Source organism: Eleutherodactylus coqui, chromosome 13 (genome assembly GCF_035609145.1).
Source record: "Eleutherodactylus coqui strain aEleCoq1 chromosome 13, aEleCoq1.hap1, whole genome shotgun sequence".
In the NCBI taxonomy this organism is placed as follows: domain Eukaryota; kingdom Metazoa; phylum Chordata; class Amphibia; order Anura; family Eleutherodactylidae; genus Eleutherodactylus; species Eleutherodactylus coqui.
This window is the reverse complement of record NC_089849.1, coordinates 57786190-57801680: the sequence shown is the minus strand read 5'-3', so window position 1 is coordinate 57801680 and position 15491 is coordinate 57786190. Positions and strand designations below refer to the sequence as shown.

The following is a 15491-nucleotide window of genomic DNA, read 5'->3' as shown; positions in this document are numbered from 1 at the left end:
CCAGGTTCCTAGTGGGAGGGACCTGGGCTCCAGCACTGAACTGGGTGAGGATGCAGTTTTTCTTTATTTGATATCATTTTAAGCCTGTATTTTTCTTTTAAGTGCCAGAAAAACACCTTTCATTTCTTCAGGAGGGCTGTGAGTTCTATGGTGTATATAAAAATGTGATTGTTCCCAGCAAAACAACTGGCTAACGCCGTACCAAACCTTTTTTTTTTATTATGGTGTATATAAGCACACCAGCTGTTTGACTTTACACTGTGCTGCTTGGTATATGTATGTGTGTATGTATATATATTGTAAATTACATGCATATTACACGTACATATCTGCACACATTATATATACTCACCTTCTCTGCAGATGAAGCTTGCTTGATATATTGATCATAAATAATGTAGTAAGCCCAAGATGGCAGTAGATAAGCCTTTCTCAGCTAGCAGGCAGGACAGGATTGAGCCTCCTTTGCATTTCCCAGTCCTCCTCTGTCTCTCTGCAGTCTCCCACCTCGCTCTTCTCTCAGGCCTGACAGCACAGCATGAACAGCAGAGACAGATCTATGGCTGTGATAACAAGCAGACAGTCTTCTCTGCAAACGGAGCGATGGAGCTGGTGAGCAAGACCTCCTCTCCTCCAATGATCTCTGCACTAGTCTCATGCAGAGGTACAGTAAGCTGTGCATGAAGTGCCGCTTGTATAGGGCTTGGGCCCACCCAGGGAGTCATCGGCTTCATGGTGGGCCAGTCCGAGCCAGTGTATAGGCAGCTTTACTCCAGTACAGTTCCACTGTTGAGATGGTGAATTGAAATGCGAACTATTTATTCTACTCACATAGTGCATGCATATTCAACAGCGCTGTACACAGATTGTCATCACTTATATTGGGCCCTATTCCCATGGGGGCTCACAATCCAGATTTGCAGATTTTTGTAGTGTGGAAGGAAACTGGAATACCAAGAGAATGCTTGCGCAAACAGGGGGAGAACATACAAACTGCATCTAGATGTTGCCTTTGGTCAGATCTGAATTCAAGACCCCAGCACTGCCAGGCAACAGTGCTAACCACTGAGCCACTATGCTTCCCAGTTCATGTACTTTTGCACAGATGGGCCATCATACATCTCTAATGTAGGCATCTAAGGCATTTCATGCCCTAATAACAGTAAAGGTACCTATACACCTTCAATAGCTATCACCTGAATGATCCTTTGATCAACAATTACTCTTCCCGACATCTTCATACACATGAATGCCTGGCTAAGCATGTGTGCATATGTTTTCAGTGGAGAAAGCCACTGCCATACAGCTCTAGAGAGAACAAAAGGATCAGGCAATGAAATTCAGCATGCCTGATCCTTCTTTTCCACAACATTGTTGGAGAGAATCGGGGTGCCCCCATTGAATACCTAGTTGGCCAGTTTCACTGTAAAAGGCAGCCTTGGATGACCTTTCTCTAATGTTCATGGGGGGCTTTATCAGTGGGTGTATATTAAAGTAGTGTATATTAAAGGAGCTATTTTGCCAAGGCAGCTCCTTTGCTGTTGCACGGGGAAGCCACAACTGTGACAGTGTCTTTCCCTTCAGGCCTGTAGAGGTAATTCTGGGGCATATGGGCAGAGATTGTTTTTATAAGACAACCTTTTTGCAGATACTGTCAAACCATCGGTTAAAAACACTTTCCATGATCTCAGATTTTAAGACTGTGATTCAATCGCTTAGTCTTTACAAACCTACAACTGTGACATCGAAGGAAGAACCATTCAGTTCCATCTACATCAAATGTCCATTTCTGGTGGATCGGTTTTTAACAGATTGAAGCACAACCTAATGGTCCCATTGTTTTTAATTGGATCTTTTAAATTGACTGTGACTGTAATGCTCCTTATGGATATATAGAAAATTAGGGGAGTGTGTACATGTATGATATATATTGACCCATTTATTAGTTCAATGTATTCTAACATGTATGCTCTCTGCATATCATTTCAGGTATTAATATTTAACCCAGCCTTTTTTAAATACATCCATGATAATTGGACCAATCATCATGGAAAGTATCCGTCTACTGGAATGCTGGCCCTCTTTTTTGCATTACATATATGTGATGAGGTGAGTACATCTAGTTAGAGGTCCTGTTGACCAGATTCTTATATAGTCTCAAGCTTAAAGGGGTTTTTCAACAGTCATTAAAAATTGCCAGGGAGCAGATAATTGTATAAGAGAAAGGAAGGGGGGAAAAAAGCACACTCCCCTTTTAAACATCCCACTGCTCCAGCGCCACCAATCTGGTTCCTGCAAATCGCCAGCCTCATCAGTCATGTGTGCATGATTGGCACATGACTACTGAGATCAGTGATTGGCTGTAATGGTCACATGAATGATGACCTGCATTTGATGACTGCAAGGAGTTTTAGGCCTCATGTCCACGGGGAAAATCGGGCCCACTACGGATTCTACATGTAGAATCTGCAGCGGGTCCCTCCTGTCCCGCGGACATGAGCGCTGAAAATAACAATAAATAAGAATTTACCTATCCGTAGCGGGCGGCGAAGCTCTGCTCTTCCTCACGGCCGGATCTTCTTTTTCGGCCGGCGGATGAATTCCTTACGCCGGCGGCACGTCGCCGGCACGTCGTCGACGTGCCGCGCGCATGCGCCGGGCACATCCGCCGAGCCGAAGCAAGGGAGATGCGGCCGTGAGGAAGAGAAGAGCTTCCCGGTCCGCTGCGGGTGAGTAAATTCTTTAAATTCCTATTTTAGGTCTCCCGCGGATCCGGACGGCTTCCATAGGCTTCAATAGAAGCCCGCGGGAGCCGTCCCCGCGGGAGACCCGCACGAAAATGGAGCATGGTCCAGATTTTTTCATGCTCCATTTTTTTTTAAATCCCTTTTATTGACGATCCGCGGGTATTTATCTACCCGCGGGTGGTCAATGCATCCCTATGGGGTGCGGATCCGCGCGCGGGAGATCCGCTGCGGATTTTAAATCTCATTTTGCCCGTGGACATGAGCCCTTAAGGGAGTGGAGCAGACAGGACAGGACTGCTTATCTTCCTCTAGAAAGTTGAAAATTGTCAGAAAACCCCCAAAAGGGATTTTCTGGATTTTTAATGAAAAGTTCTACAAATGCAATTACATGCACAAAGTAAAAAAAAACATATGCACCTTTTACATCCAGCATTTTCCCACAAGTCTCTGCTTACCTTGTGGAAGTGATAATATGCCTTACATACTGACATAATTAAAACAAAGGCAGCGCTTCAAGGTCCAGAAAAAATATATATAAAACAAAAGACTCCTAAGAGAAGAAAACTCACCTGGTGTGGTCAGCCTACCTTGGTGGACAGCAGCACACCTCCGTCAGAGTTGGAGCCACTTGTCTTCTCAGGACAACCACCAAGAAAGAACGTCTACAAGACTCCAGGAGTTGGATGACACCTCGGTTGTATATTGGTAGAGTAAGAAAAAAAGTTGCAGCTCTCCAGGGGTTTGAAGATGATAAGAACAATACATGATAAAAGAATAAAATAAAATTCCACCTGCTCTGTTGTGGTCCACAGAACAGAGAACCCAACTAAAATCCACTGTTGGCAATCCGAATCCACAATCTAGGCTAATACCATTTTGTTTTACATAAGTAAGGTACAGGAAAGTATAATGCAACACTTTCAAAGGTTCAACCTCCTTAATGAAGTAAAAATGAGTAAGATATATAGAAGCATTATGTTTACAAAATTCTTAATCTCCCTCCTGTCTTCACTTGTGGCAATGGAGGAGGAGTGGTAACTTTTTTCGCCAATCATTCTATTTGGTGCATGCTTTATTGCGGAGCCGAGTGTGTATGGCCGCTGGAAGTGTTAGCGTGAGTTATGTCACTGGTGGCGTATGCTTCTGCATTCCAAATGGTGCAGAAACGTGTGCTCCAATGATCAAAAATGCGGTCTCATGGTCACAGGCGGTTCGATTAAATGATGAAATCGTATTTGTTACGGTGCAGTGATGGTGAGTGCTTAGCAGCTGTGCCCATGCCATCACTTGTGGAAACATTCTGTATTATACAGGTTGCACCCTGCAGCATTAGCCAGGATCAGAGATATTTCTGATCCTGGCTATTTAACCCTTTAAATGTTGCGGTTAATGTTGACCGCGGCGTATAAAAGGTTAACAGGTGGGAGAACTCCCTCCGTCAGCTCATTGACTGGCCGATGAGTTTCCATGGCAACTAAAAGCCTAATAATAGACTTCGGTGATGCCATGGATGTCCATGTGAAAAAATACAGGTATCTGTTATCTGAGCTACCATGGGTTTGCATGTCCCCTAAGTTCCCTACACAGAATAAAAGTAGAAAAAATATATAAAACAGAAAAAAGTTGATGTAACCCCCCCTTTTTGCGCACTAATTCCTTTATTTTCCTTACAAAAATTAGTAGCAAAAAATACTTCTTCTTTACTCTACTTTAATTATCAATCTGATAGCACATTTACTTGAAACAAGAATATGAAGCGTGTAATAAGTAAAGCATGCATGTTATATTTGACCAGCTTTGTAAATAAATGTAATATTAGGAGTGATATAATTGATTTGTGTTTATTTTTGTAGATATCAGTATTTGGTTTCGGTGCAGACCAAAAAGGAAATTGGCACCACTACTGGGAAAACAACAGATTTGCCGGAGCTTTCAGATGGACGGGTGTTCACAATGCAGAGTTTGAGTCAAAACTCATAGCGGCATTAGCCCAAGAAGGAAGACTGAAATTCTACAAATAACTGGCCTTACTCTACATTCATGAAAAGATATTGTGTTTTCTACTTTGATAATATAAAAAAAATGTTCTCCATGATGCATCTTGTGACTGTCGTGGCGTCTTCTTGTTGAGCTACAAGCACAGAATAATCTTTATATGACATGGCTGCCAACATATCCTACAGCACTTCACAAGTCCGCCAAAATCAGACATGACCTATAATAAACAATTTGAGAAGTGAAGGTCCTGCTCACAAGATCTAATGGTCTATGAGGAAATGTACAAAACAAGTACTGTCTCTCTCTAAAGTCCAACATTCCAGCCATTTTCCATAGGGTAGTATACATAAAGCTGTATGAGCCGTCACCAGGCAGTGAAGTCCATTAGGGTATGGGGTGTAGGGAATACTGTGAACAGGTTCTGAGGGAGAAGTGGGTTAGGTAGGGAAGAATTAGTTTGGGTGATGTGGTAGGCCTCCCTAAAGAGATGCATTTTTAGGGCACAGTTAAAGGGTTTATCTGGATGCTGGACTAATTTTTTAATTATAGGTGCACATGTGTTAGGCTGGGCTCAGACGAGCGTGATTTTATTGAGTATTACGAGTGTATAATACGCAGTTAATGGGGTCAATGAAACTACATTCACTTCCATTGATCTATTCACACTTGCATATATTTATTGCGTGTAATATGTGCTTACAAAACGCAGGATGTTCTATTTTACCACATATTACACGCATGGGTGTGTAATAAATGCTGCACATATGCTAAGCTACAGGATGGGAAATTTAAAGAAAGAAATGAAACCAAGAAGACTGTGTAAGCCAGCGTACGTGAGATATGCTGTCATGTGCAGTCAAAACATACGTGGCGATAGGCCAGCTCACACAGCGGTAAAACGCGGCACTATACACAGTGTTTTACCACATGTTCGTGTGAGCCCGGCCTTAAAATAATAAAAGTGGTGAAAGATGGGAGAGGGTGGGTAAGCACAGCCGCTTTTATTATTTTAGCACATGCACCTATAATTAAAAGAATCCTCCAACAACCGGACAACTGCTTTAAAACTGTGGGTATGGGAAAGTAACCTGATTATCTGGGGTAGTGCGTTCCAGGAAACTGGAGCAGCTCAGGAAAAATCTTGGAAATGGAAGTAGAAGGTTCAGACTATGGAGGAACTTGTAAGGATATTTACAAAGTAATTTACACCGAAATACTGACATAAAGTAGCATATTCTTGCACAAAGTCCTGCTTGCGCTGAAAAAAAATTCCAATTTAATTCTTTTTCTGCCAGCCTCACCAGTTTTGTGAAAAGTGGGCGAGGTTTAAGGAAGGGACATAGCTGCCCCAGATCGACAGATTTTTCTATAATTTTATGTCAGAAACTGGTGTAAATTATACCAGAAGTCTACACTAGTTTGCACCTCTTCATGTATTAATATATTATGCGGTGGCAAAAACTATACTAAGATTAGCATTGGAAACTCAAGTCTTGGTTACCTTCCCCCTTAGTCTTAAGTCATTAATAGAATGGAGAGCATGGGTAGGCCGGTAGACCAGAGATGACGGAGGAGATATAGGGTGGTACAGCGAATTGTGAATTGGCAACTAGTGCAGTGACCAGCACAGGACAGATGCATCACTGTAGTGACTGGCACAGGAGGGAGGCATCAGTGTAGTGACTAGCACAGGACGGAGGCATCAGTGTAGTGACTGGCACAGGACAGATGCATCAGTGTAGTGACTGGCACAGGACGGAGGAATCAGTGTAGTGACTAACACAGGACAGAGGCATCAGTGTAGTGACTGGCACAGGAGGGAGGCATCAGTGGAGTGACTGGCACAGGAGGGAGGCATCAGTGGAGGGACTGGCACAGGACGGAGGCATCAGTGGAGGGACTGGCACAGGACAGAGGCATCAGTGTAGTGACTGGCAGAGGACGGAGGCATCAGTGTAGTGACTGGCACAGGACGGAGGCATCAGTGGAGTGACTGGCACAGGATGGAGGCATTAGTGTAATAGCTGCACCAAAAGATGAGCCTGGCAGCTGCATTTAGGATAGGTTTTCATAGGGAGGACTTTAGTGAGGGGAAGACTGATCAGTAGTAAATTGCAAAAGAGAAGAGCAGAGAATGCATCAGCTAACAGTTTTTGTTGTTTCTACAGTAAAAAAAAGAGTGGATTTTGGAGATATTTTGAGGTGCAGGTGTCATGAGCGGGCAAGTGATTGAATATAACAAGTAAAGAAAGAAAGATCAGAGTCAAATATGACCCCAAAACAGCAGGTGTGCTGCCTAGAAGTACAGCTTTTTGGTAAAACTTTGAAGTAGAGAAATAATTCTTACATCTGTGTCATGGCTTTAAAAAAGGAACACTCAAGTGAAATGACAAATTTAGAACATTTTATTAGGTCTCTTTATTGCACTATTCCTCTTTTATTTCTCCTGGAAGTGTATGAATAACCATTCTCCTTGTCCATGGGACATATCCCTGCATGATTTGACATTATGCTATCAGTGTAAAGGGACATACCTTAATGACATAGGGGGACAGGAACATCCTGTTGTCAAGTGAGGAATACCACAATTTTGAGTCATAAGGAAGGATGCTCTAGAATTGTAACTTATCAGGATGAAGTGGAAACCTAATGGGAGCTGATGTGGCACACAGCTGAGAAGATTGCTGCAGCTCTTTTGTTGTGTGTCAAAGTTGACATTGGGCAACTTTTTCTTACAATTTAGCTATATTGCAGACACATATCTTATATGTAATAAAGTTCTCTGGATTGTGGCAGTGATAGTTTATGGGCCTAACACAGATGGCTACAAGATTATCAAATGGGGTTTTTAAGTCCTATAATTTTGATCACCTATCCTATGAATAGGTTATAAATATCAGATCAGCAGGGTTCTGATGCCCCCTTCAAGAGAGCTGCAGAACCAATGCAGGCCACTTCACTGTATATGAACTGTTGAATCCTCTGTTGCTCCAGGGCTCCTTCCCACAAAATTATCAATAAGAGTCCCACCATCTGATATTGATGACCTATCCTAAGAATGGGTCATCAATATTATACTACTAGTAATTATTAGTAAATTATAGTACCAGTGTTTCTGGTGGCACAATGCGCCACACAGCTCTGCTACATGCACGTCACACACACAGCTCTGCTACATGCAGGTCACACACACATGGAACTGCTACGTTGCTTTCACATATGAGCTGTATGTGATCCAGCAGCTCGCTGAGGAGACATGTTCCCTTGTAGCTTTCGCACATGAGCTGCATGTGTTTTACAAACTTCAGATGGTGGCTGAGGTGGAATCGTGGCTTGTCGCTGTGTCAGGTAAGTTGCATTAGCTTCATGGCGGCGTTGAACCCTCTGTGGGGACATGTTTGTGCGACAGCGAGGGTTTGTTTTACCACTGGGCATCGGTTGCTGATTAGATGAAGATTGGACTGGTGTTGGCGGCATTAGCACTGGAGATGACCTGATATCACGTTCAGGAGATGTGAAGATAGTGATGAAGGTCTATGTTTCTATGTTGTTGGTCAATATGCACCACCAACATTGTATGTGTACATTTGTGAGGTTTCATTTATTGGAATCTCCACACAGGTGTGCAGCTGTCTCACAAGCAGCTACAAACTGCCAGACTGACTACTGTTGTATCCATAGCAACTGAGGCCACGGGGGTTTGTGGGGGATGTAGTCTGTCCATAATCCCTCATTCAATGCAAAAGGATTAAGGAACTGTGATGACATCACCATCATGTAATCAGGGGGCGGAGCTAAGAGCCGGTTACTGACATTCACAGGTGCTGTCAGGCTCTGCATTTGACTCACACACGGAGAGATGGACAAGTGGTCGTTAGCACTTTGACTGGCAGACCCCTTTAGATAGCAACCTATAGTGAAAAAAGTGCAGCTCATTTGAGTGGATGCAGCATAATACAAGTGAGCATTACAAAAAAATTGGATTTGATTCATGAGGTGTGGTAATTTGCCTTTTGAACCACGCTTTTTAAGCGGTTGGCGATAAAATATTTGGAAGCTGGGTTCAATTGTTGCTGATTTACAGAGCTGTCACCATTCCTGACATTTCTGTTTTCGGAAATCTGTATATTCCCCATAATATAATGATTCTGCATTGTGTTATTCTTCTGTTGCTCCTGCTTGAAATTTTATAAATACATTGACAACTTGATGTTTCCAGCTGGCAGTGTCAGACTGGGGTGCTGGGGACCATCATTAACAATCATTATGAGCGCTGTACAGCTAGATTGCAAATATTACCTAATACTGTTCGCAAATTCCCAGCCACCACATTCTCCATACACATCAAGGTGGCTACATTTGTGTGCAGCCCAGAATGCAGTGAAGTATATGGAGAACACGGCATGTGAGAATTGGTGGCCTCCCAGTCACCCGATATGTGAGGATTCCAAAGGCGGCATTCATGCATATCTTGTAAAAGGTGAGATCACATGTAACAGTCACAGCAATAGCCGAAAAATGCACAGATATGCATTTTTATCACAAAAAAAGTCAGTTTACAACTGACTTTTAATGTCTCTACGTTTTTCCAGGTAAACAACAGTTTTGCCATTAATGAAAAATTTGAAAACTGCGCCGATTTGCAGTAAAAGCGAATGTCAGCGTAGTTTGTGTGTAACTTTAAGAAGGTTCCTTGGGTTCTCAGTTATCTGTAGCTGGGAGTTATAGTTCCCTATGAAGGGGAAGGGATGACATGAATTTTTTTTTCAAATTAACTAGTATGTGTCCCGTCTCCTACTATTTTCAGTAGTAGCTGCTGCCTGACCTTTGCTTCAGACTGTTTGTCTTGGGGTCCTCTCAGTCTGTGCCTGGCTCTTACCTTGGACTAGCGAGCCTCTCAGCTCTATGAGCTGGTAATATATGGGCACTCAGTGCCAGGTTGCAGGCACTAGGAAATAGCTTCAAGATGTTTGGTGGCAGGGGGCAATGACAAGAAGGCAGGAAGGGAGAATACTGGCAGATCTGTCAGTGCACCTAGATGTCATCTCCGCCAATGCAGCTATGTAAATAGATAAACTACTCGGTTCATGAAATGGATGTATTAGTTAGGCAGCATATAAAACCTTTCCAATCTGTATCTACTGCAGGAGGGTGGGAAGACTGGGGGTCCATTTCTTGCTCAGGGTCCATCAGGGGATTCACCTATTCCCCTGTGGGCCAGCCTGGGTCTGCCCACTGGGAAGGTGACCCTGCAAACTTTCACTCTGTTCAACCAGCACTGACAGGGCCAGACTGTGTAGGGACACACGACTTTTAAAGTGGAATGGTAACACCAAGTTATCAATTTATTCACAAACATATAGGAGGTAAAACAAAGAGCTGTAAAAAATGATGTCCCAGAATTGTTAATTCATTAGGAATACAAGTATTTACTGAATTGGACATGTCAGAAGTGCTGATAAGTCCTCTTTAAATCTGCAACAGGTTCCAGTACTATGCAAGAGGATGGTGTTTTAGAGAACCCCTATTTAAACAATGGCAGTCCGTATGAATCACATGGGGATTTTAAGGCAGATTCAATGACCTACCTGAATTTTTTACATGGAATCCCAAGAGGGCCTTTTAAAAATCTATTTTTTTTAAAAAAGGAGCTGACACCTTGGTGGAAGTACTAAGTCATCAGAATATCAGAGGCTTTTCTGATGAGCCCAGACTGTGACACATTAATGGCCCCTAATACAGCGGGGCTACAGATATCCAGAAGACAACTCAATTTAGAGCTGACTTTGGAGATGGGCACTTGCCCCATGGGTCTACTTCTTATGGGTTGATTCACAGATCCTATTAAACCTTACTGATGATTTGTCCTGTGTGTACAATAATAACAGCAAACATTATGATGAACTTATTCAGTAACGTTTATTAGATACACGGGGATAAGTATTTAGTAAAAACAGAGTTGAAAACATTAATAAAAAATAGTTACATGGTGTATCCATAAATGTACAATAAACATACAAAACCCCACAAGAATACACACCTAGGTGAAGAGGGTGATGATCAGAACGAATGAGAAGGGAAAAAAGATGGGTATCTGTATATCCTAGCTAGTCTCCTAATAAACTGGCAAGAGTCATAGCTGCTACACCTTAAAAGCTATGGACACCTTCATACACATCTTGGCTATATACTCTTACTGTAGTACCTGGGACAGATGGATGAATGGAGTGCATAACAAAAGTGAAGGCAGCCACTGCAAACACAAACGTACATGCACCAAAAAACAAAGTCAGCACTTCCAACAAATAAATGTGAAGGTAAGCCATGGCTGCAACAATTACAACACATGTCTTAGCACTCATTCACTTTTAATATCTGCATAAAATTGCACAGCTGTTGTTTATATTAACCGCATAAAAATGCAAGGTACTTAGCATACGGGTTGATCAAAATATGTGGCCACATATGCCTCATCTATTCATCCATCTGTCCCACTTGCATCAGTGAGAGTACATATCCTAGTGTACAGCTTTCCTATTCATTCGGAGGCTTTTGGTCCATAGAGGGGCGCCTATATAGCTAGGAACCCATCCAATAAGGTTCGCCTGGATGCAACAGATGGGCCCACATATTTTTGATTGAGGAACTTTAATTGAAAAACAAATACAGCCTATTAGAGAAGGGTATACAAAACCATTACATATTATACAATAGACAAGAACAGTCTCCCAAAAAGACAATAGAATACATGAACAAAAGCAACCTAAAGAATTGTGAATGATGAGAATGAGTAGACAACCACATCTGACCAACAAACAGATACAGGAGGAAGCAGTACAAGAGGAAAAGCAAGTAGAGGGAAGACTGCTAATCACAAGGTTCACATATTTTGGTTAAAATGTGCACTGAGAACTTTTGTGCAGTTAGTATAAACAGCAGTTGTGCAATTTTGTGCAATGGAGATAAAAAAGGGCTCATGTCCACAAGCGGGTCGGGTTCTGCATTCGGAAGCCTGCAGTGGAATCCCACCCTGCCCGCGGTCGAGGGCACTATTTTACTTGTGCGGGTCTTCTGTTTCCAGACCAAATCTTCTTTCTTCTTCACGGCGGATGTGTGTGGGCGCCATCGCGCATGTGCAGTAGGGGTTTGTTTTGTTTTAAATCCTGGTTTCCCACGGGATCCACAGCTCGTCCACAGTAAAATAGAGCATGCTGCAATTTGTTTTCCGGACCAAAAAGTCCACAAATTAAATCCAAACAGAAAGAACACCATTGTAGGCATCCAGAAGATATGGATGAACTCTTTCTACATCAGATAGCCAAGCTCTCAAAAAGCATGACATAGTGATGATGGGAGATTTTACCTATCCAGACATTTGTTGGGAATCTCTCTCAGGTAAAAGTAATGGATCCAACAAATTCTTATCCGCTCTTGCTGACAACTTTATCTTCCAAAAGGTCAAAGAGAAATCAAGCGGATCTGCTATCTTTGATCTAATTTTTACCAACAGGGAGGAGATGGTTGAGGAAGTAAGGGTGGCTAGGAGCCTAAGGCCCATTTACACGAGACGAATGTCAGGCAAACGATGCCCGACACTCTTCCCTGTGTGTCCTCGCTCCCGTGTTATTGCATGGGAGTTAGAAGCACTGGCTCACTCACAGAGCATCCAGCAGGGGGGCGGGAAGGCTGCAGAAGAATTCTCTCCTCGCACTCCCCTGCTCCTCTCTATTAACTTAACATAGCGGCATAACTTAACATAACTTAACATGAACGGCTGCTATTTACACTGAGCAATAAGAAATCAGCTCATCACCCATTGTTTATGCTGCATAAACGATGGACAATGAGCTAATCGCTCAGTGTAAATAGCAGCCATTCAGTATTGAGCGGTTGTAGTTACACAGCACATTACTGCAGTGTACAGTTGATCGTCCGATGGCCGCTCTGAGACGCTTATTGGTATTGGGTTCTTTTCCTTAGAAAATGATGTAGAATCTGCTCATCGACCGACCAGAAGACCCAATCCCGTACCTGATCGCCTACCTGCAGAAGGATAGTGACGACAGTAAGGCCTGCGAATGGTGCTGTAGCGGCGGTGGTGATATTTATACTGTATGTAGGTTCTGTATGTATACAAGTGTAACAACCTGCAGCTTCTTACATCATCGCAGTGTTATGCGCAAAATGTGCCAGCTTTAACACCCAAGAACGCAGCCTTTTTTATTATCTTCCATTTTCGGTTTTTCCTCACCACTTTAAAAAAATCATAATCTTATTTCTCCATCGCCGTTGCAATTGGAGGGCTCGTTGTTTGTGGGACAACTTGTATTTTTCAGTGGTTCTATTTAATGTACTGAAAAACTTTTACAAATTTCTAAGTGGCAAGATATGAAAAAATGCAGTTCTGCCATCTTTGATGAGCAAAAATGGCAACTTTGTTCTGTGGGTCGGTACGATTACCACAACACCAAATTTATATAGTTTTTTTTGCTGTATTACTTTTTAAAAATTAACTTTTAACTAAAATTTTCTGCTGCCATCTTCTGACAGCCATAACTCTAGTTTTCCTTCGACGTAGTTGTACTAGGGCTAGTTTTCTGCGGGACGCCCTGCAGTTTCTCTTGCTATCACTTTGCAGTACATACCTCTTTTTGATCACTTTTTATTAAACTTTATTTTGGAGTCTGTTTTAACAAAAAAAAAAAGAACAATTTTGCTGTTGTTTTTTTTTTCAGTTAACGTTCACCGTGCGGAACAAATAACATGTTACGTTGATAGATTGGACTTTTACGGATGCAGCAATGCTAATATGTTTTGGGTTTTTTGTTTTGATTTTTTTTAATTAGAAAGGTTTGGGTTTTTTTTTAAACGTTATAACTTTTTATATTTTCTAATTATTTAATAATCTTTTTTACTCAATTTTACATTTTTATTTAGTCCCTACAGAGGGCTTGAACTTTCGATACTCATAGAGTGTAATGCAGTACCATAGTATTTCATTATACGGTGCTCTGACAGGCAGTCTATCACGATGTGCCACCAATATGTCTTGATAAGCAATCGGACATAGCAGCCCTTTGAGCCTTCAGAAGACTGCCATGGCAACAATCAGCGCCTCACTCTCTAATCATGGGGTGGTGGGGTGGAAGTGGGGTCTGTTCGGGACCCCATAATACTTAACAGTGCATTTAAATGCCACTGTCAGAATCAGCAGCGTCAAAAGATGAGGCAGAAATCTGTGTGCAGAATATCCTAAGGGCTCGTTCACTCGAGAGATCTTAGGTTCACTGAGGTTCACTGAGTCAGGCTCGGCCCTCTGGCTTAGCCATCTTGTCAATTGAGAACAGAGTTAGGAGACAAAGGATTTAAGTGTTTATGCTCACAATGTTAAGTAAATTTACTAGAAAATTACACTTGTAACTGTAAGTATCTTGTTTTCCCTTTTTTCAATAATTTCAAAATTTAGGGAAGGGGTGGGTGACAAAAAAATTTCAGCACTGGGTACCACCTCACCTTGCTATGCCACTGTTTTACAGTGTTTTGTCTTGTGTCCTGTCAGGGTTAGCTAAGCCCTCGAGGAAGACCACAGGGTCGTCCTTATCAGGACGGCAGCCCCGCTTCTAGGAAGGGCTATCCCTTCTCTCCTGTACTAGCTGAGGGCTAAGTATCTCATCCATAGGTCTCCTCTTCGCACAGTTTCACATCCGCCTGGTATCTTCGCCTCCGATCACCAAGGGACAGCTGTCAACCTCGCTGGATTGGTCCTTTGCCTACTGGGTAGGTTGACCCAGTAGTTCCATAGCCTTAACATTGGACAGATTTTGTGATGCGGTATCCAAACTAGGGGCTGGTTTGTTACCAGAGATTTGTCTGTCATCCTACCCACAAATCACTTGGAATTTATATGATCTATTGTCAAGGAGTCATTATGTTCTCCCCTGTTGGGGGGGGCTTCTTTTTGGTGGTAGGAGCCCTCCATGGGGTTCATATAGCTGTGGGCTTGTAAATATATGATGTGGTCCTCTAATTTTATAATTCAGCAGGGGGTAGAGAATATAGGATGGTATGCTGTTTACTATGTTCTTGTGGATTCATTTATGTTGGCATGACAACCAGACAATTGGTATTCATGCTGCCAAGAACTGATATGGAAGGACTGAGGGTGGTTTCACACCCGCTTCGGAGGTTTCGCTTTCCAGCGCCGAACTGACCCCATTGACTATAATGGGGTCCGTTCGCTTTCCACTCAACTGCCCTTTTTTTAATCGGAAGAAAAAGCCCAGCAGACGGCGCTTTCTCTTCTAGTATTTTGTGCCAGACCTGCGACGGAACCACCATTCAGAGGTTCCAAGACAGATGTGAAACCAACCGTAAGCCTATTCCTAAACACTTTTGTGAATGTTATGATTGTAACTAGAGATGAGCGAGCGTACTCGGCCCCGCCCCTTTTTCACCCGAGTACCACGATTTTCGAGTACTTTCGTACTCGGGCGAAAAGATTCGGGGGCGCCGTGGGTGAGTGGGGGGTTGCAGCGGGGAGTGGTGGGGAGAGGGAGAGAGGGCTCCCCCCTGTTCCCCGCTACTACCCCCCGCGCCGCCACGCCTCCCCCCGCCCCCGACGCCCCCCGAATCTTTTCACTCAAGTACTGAAGTACTCGAAAATCGCGGTACTCGATCGAGTAATTACTCGAAACGAGTACGTTCGCTCATCTCTAATTGTAACCCTTTCCATCTTAAGAGATGTGT

The 15491-nt window shown here is 42.9% G+C and overlaps 1 protein-coding gene across 7 annotated transcripts in view; it reads left to right on the top strand.

Moving 5' to 3' along the window:
* Positions 1-4842, top strand: part of LOC136587527 (CMP-N-acetylneuraminate-beta-galactosamide-alpha-2,3-sialyltransferase 2-like) — a 62670-nt gene extending 57828 nt beyond the window's left edge. For 6 of the 7 annotated variants that reach the window (XM_066586154.1, XM_066586158.1, XM_066586159.1 and 3 more), the window contains 2 exons: positions 1990-2109; positions 4601-4842. In XM_066586154.1, coding sequence (XP_066442251.1) covers positions 1990-2109; positions 4601-4768 — 288 coding nt within the window. In that variant the 3' untranslated portion in view covers positions 4769-4842. The remainder of the gene's footprint in view (positions 1-1989; positions 2110-4600) is intronic. The other variant, XM_066586160.1, reaches the window with a different exon arrangement.
* The last annotated feature ends 10649 nt before the right edge of the window (positions 4843-15491 follow it).